This window comes from Etheostoma spectabile, chromosome 2 (genome assembly GCF_008692095.1).
Source record: "Etheostoma spectabile isolate EspeVRDwgs_2016 chromosome 2, UIUC_Espe_1.0, whole genome shotgun sequence".
Lineage (NCBI taxonomy): Eukaryota > Metazoa > Chordata > Actinopteri > Perciformes > Percidae > Etheostoma > Etheostoma spectabile.
This window is the reverse complement of record NC_045734.1, coordinates 14,371,396-14,373,133: the sequence shown is the minus strand read 5'-3', so window position 1 is coordinate 14,373,133 and position 1,738 is coordinate 14,371,396. Positions and strand designations below refer to the sequence as shown.

General features: G+C 39.7%; 1 protein-coding gene across 1 annotated transcript in view; it reads left to right on the top strand.

Annotated features, from left to right (window-relative positions):
- Positions 1-1,738, top strand: part of wdr19 (WD repeat domain 19) — a 32,459-nt gene that overhangs the window by 6,755 nt on the left and 23,966 nt on the right. The window contains exon 17 of the mRNA XM_032537710.1: positions 258-471. Within this exon, the coding sequence (XP_032393601.1) occupies positions 258-471 (214 nt within the window). The remainder of the gene's footprint in view (positions 1-257; positions 472-1,738) is intronic.

The window sequence follows — 1,738 nt, the reverse complement described above, 5'->3', positions numbered from 1 at the left end:
ACACACACACACACACACACACACACACACACATACATACATACACCTTTCACTGTCCTATTCAGAAGGACATGTAATGAAAGCAACATTTTAATATTTAATCAACACAAAATGTTATCTCACATAATGCAATAAATCAGGGTTCTCGTACCCTTAACATACTCCTGTTACCATAATTATGTGATGTAAATGTAGCCAAGAGATAACAGGAATTTTTTTTAAACTTTATTTTCTTCTTTCTAACTCTGTCTGCCCAGGCCCCCAGGTGGTGTTGGTGGGGAGCACCGCACTCCTCTTTTCCCAGAAGCCTTTGCTTTTGCACAATGGAGAGCTGACATGTCAGACGGCGAGCGGCAAGACAAGTGAAGTGGCTCTGAGCACGCACTCCTTCCTCAAAAACACAACCAGCACATCGACAGATACGCCGCCGGAGCTTGGCACGCAGCTCTCCCAGGCGCTGATGCTCAAAAGGTCAGCCATGTTGGAGATACTGATGATGTTTGCTTCTGATGGACAACGATATATAATGGTGTTATCTTTTATTTTATTTTTTAGTTGGACCTTTATTTGGTGTTGAGATGAAATCAAATTTGTGGGTAGTTTTTTTTCAGATGCTGCTGTTCAGATGCATATGGGCACATTGACATTATAAGCACATTTATACTACAGCATTTTGGATTGTTACGTATTATGATAGATATAGAACATCAAGATGATTCACATTCTTCTTCAACACAGTATGTCAAGATACAGAATGTAATGGGAAATGGAAAAACTAAACAAAACACAGCACCAAAAAGTACATCAATATGAAGAACACAAGAAAACACTATATGGCCTTTACACACAGTACTTTAAAGGTTCCATGGCATGAAAATTTCACTTTATGAGGTTTTTTAACATTAATATGAATTCCCCCAGCCTGCCCATGGTCCCCCAGTAGCTAGAAATGGCGATAGGTGTAAACCAAGCCTTAGGTATCCTGCTCTACCTTTGAGAAAATGAAAGCTCAGATGGGCCAATCTGGAACCTTGCTCCTTATGACGTCATAAGGGCCAAGGTTACCTTTCAAACAAACAGAGTAGCAGTTGGTCAAGGCTACACCCCCAGCCTGTACCTTGCCCCCCCTTTCTCCTCCTCAAAAGCTACAGACTCACAAATGGCACATATTAACGAAAAGCTCATTGTGGGACTGGCTCTAGTGGCTGTAACTCTGCACCAAGGCTGAATTTTGAGAAAGAGACTTCAGAAATGGTATTAGGGGACCACTAAGGCCTACATAAAAGCATCCAAAGAGCACCATGTGATGGGACCTTTAAGTTAGTGAAGCGTGACAGGACTTTAGATAGCCGAGTATTGTACACTGCATAGTAGTTATGTGTTACAGGTCCCGTTTTGGTTTGTTTGTGGTTTTGTTTTAAATTATCTAGTGGCTCAGGATAATAGGATAAATATTCCTGAAGTAATGTAGTTCTTTAAACTGACATTTATTTAATCAGTTGCAATTATTGAATGAACCAACATAAAGTCCAGATTTGAGAAGTTCAGAGGGTTTTTTCTATTCAGACAGTATATGAATATACATATTTAAACAAATAATAAAATCTTCTGGACATATTTAACAAGAGGCAGTGAAACAGGACTGTTCTTTAAATTTTCACTCTGAAGTGGCTTTAACTTCATACAATGTGTGTGTGTGTGTGTGTGTGTGTGTGTGTGTGTGTGTGTGTGTGTGTGT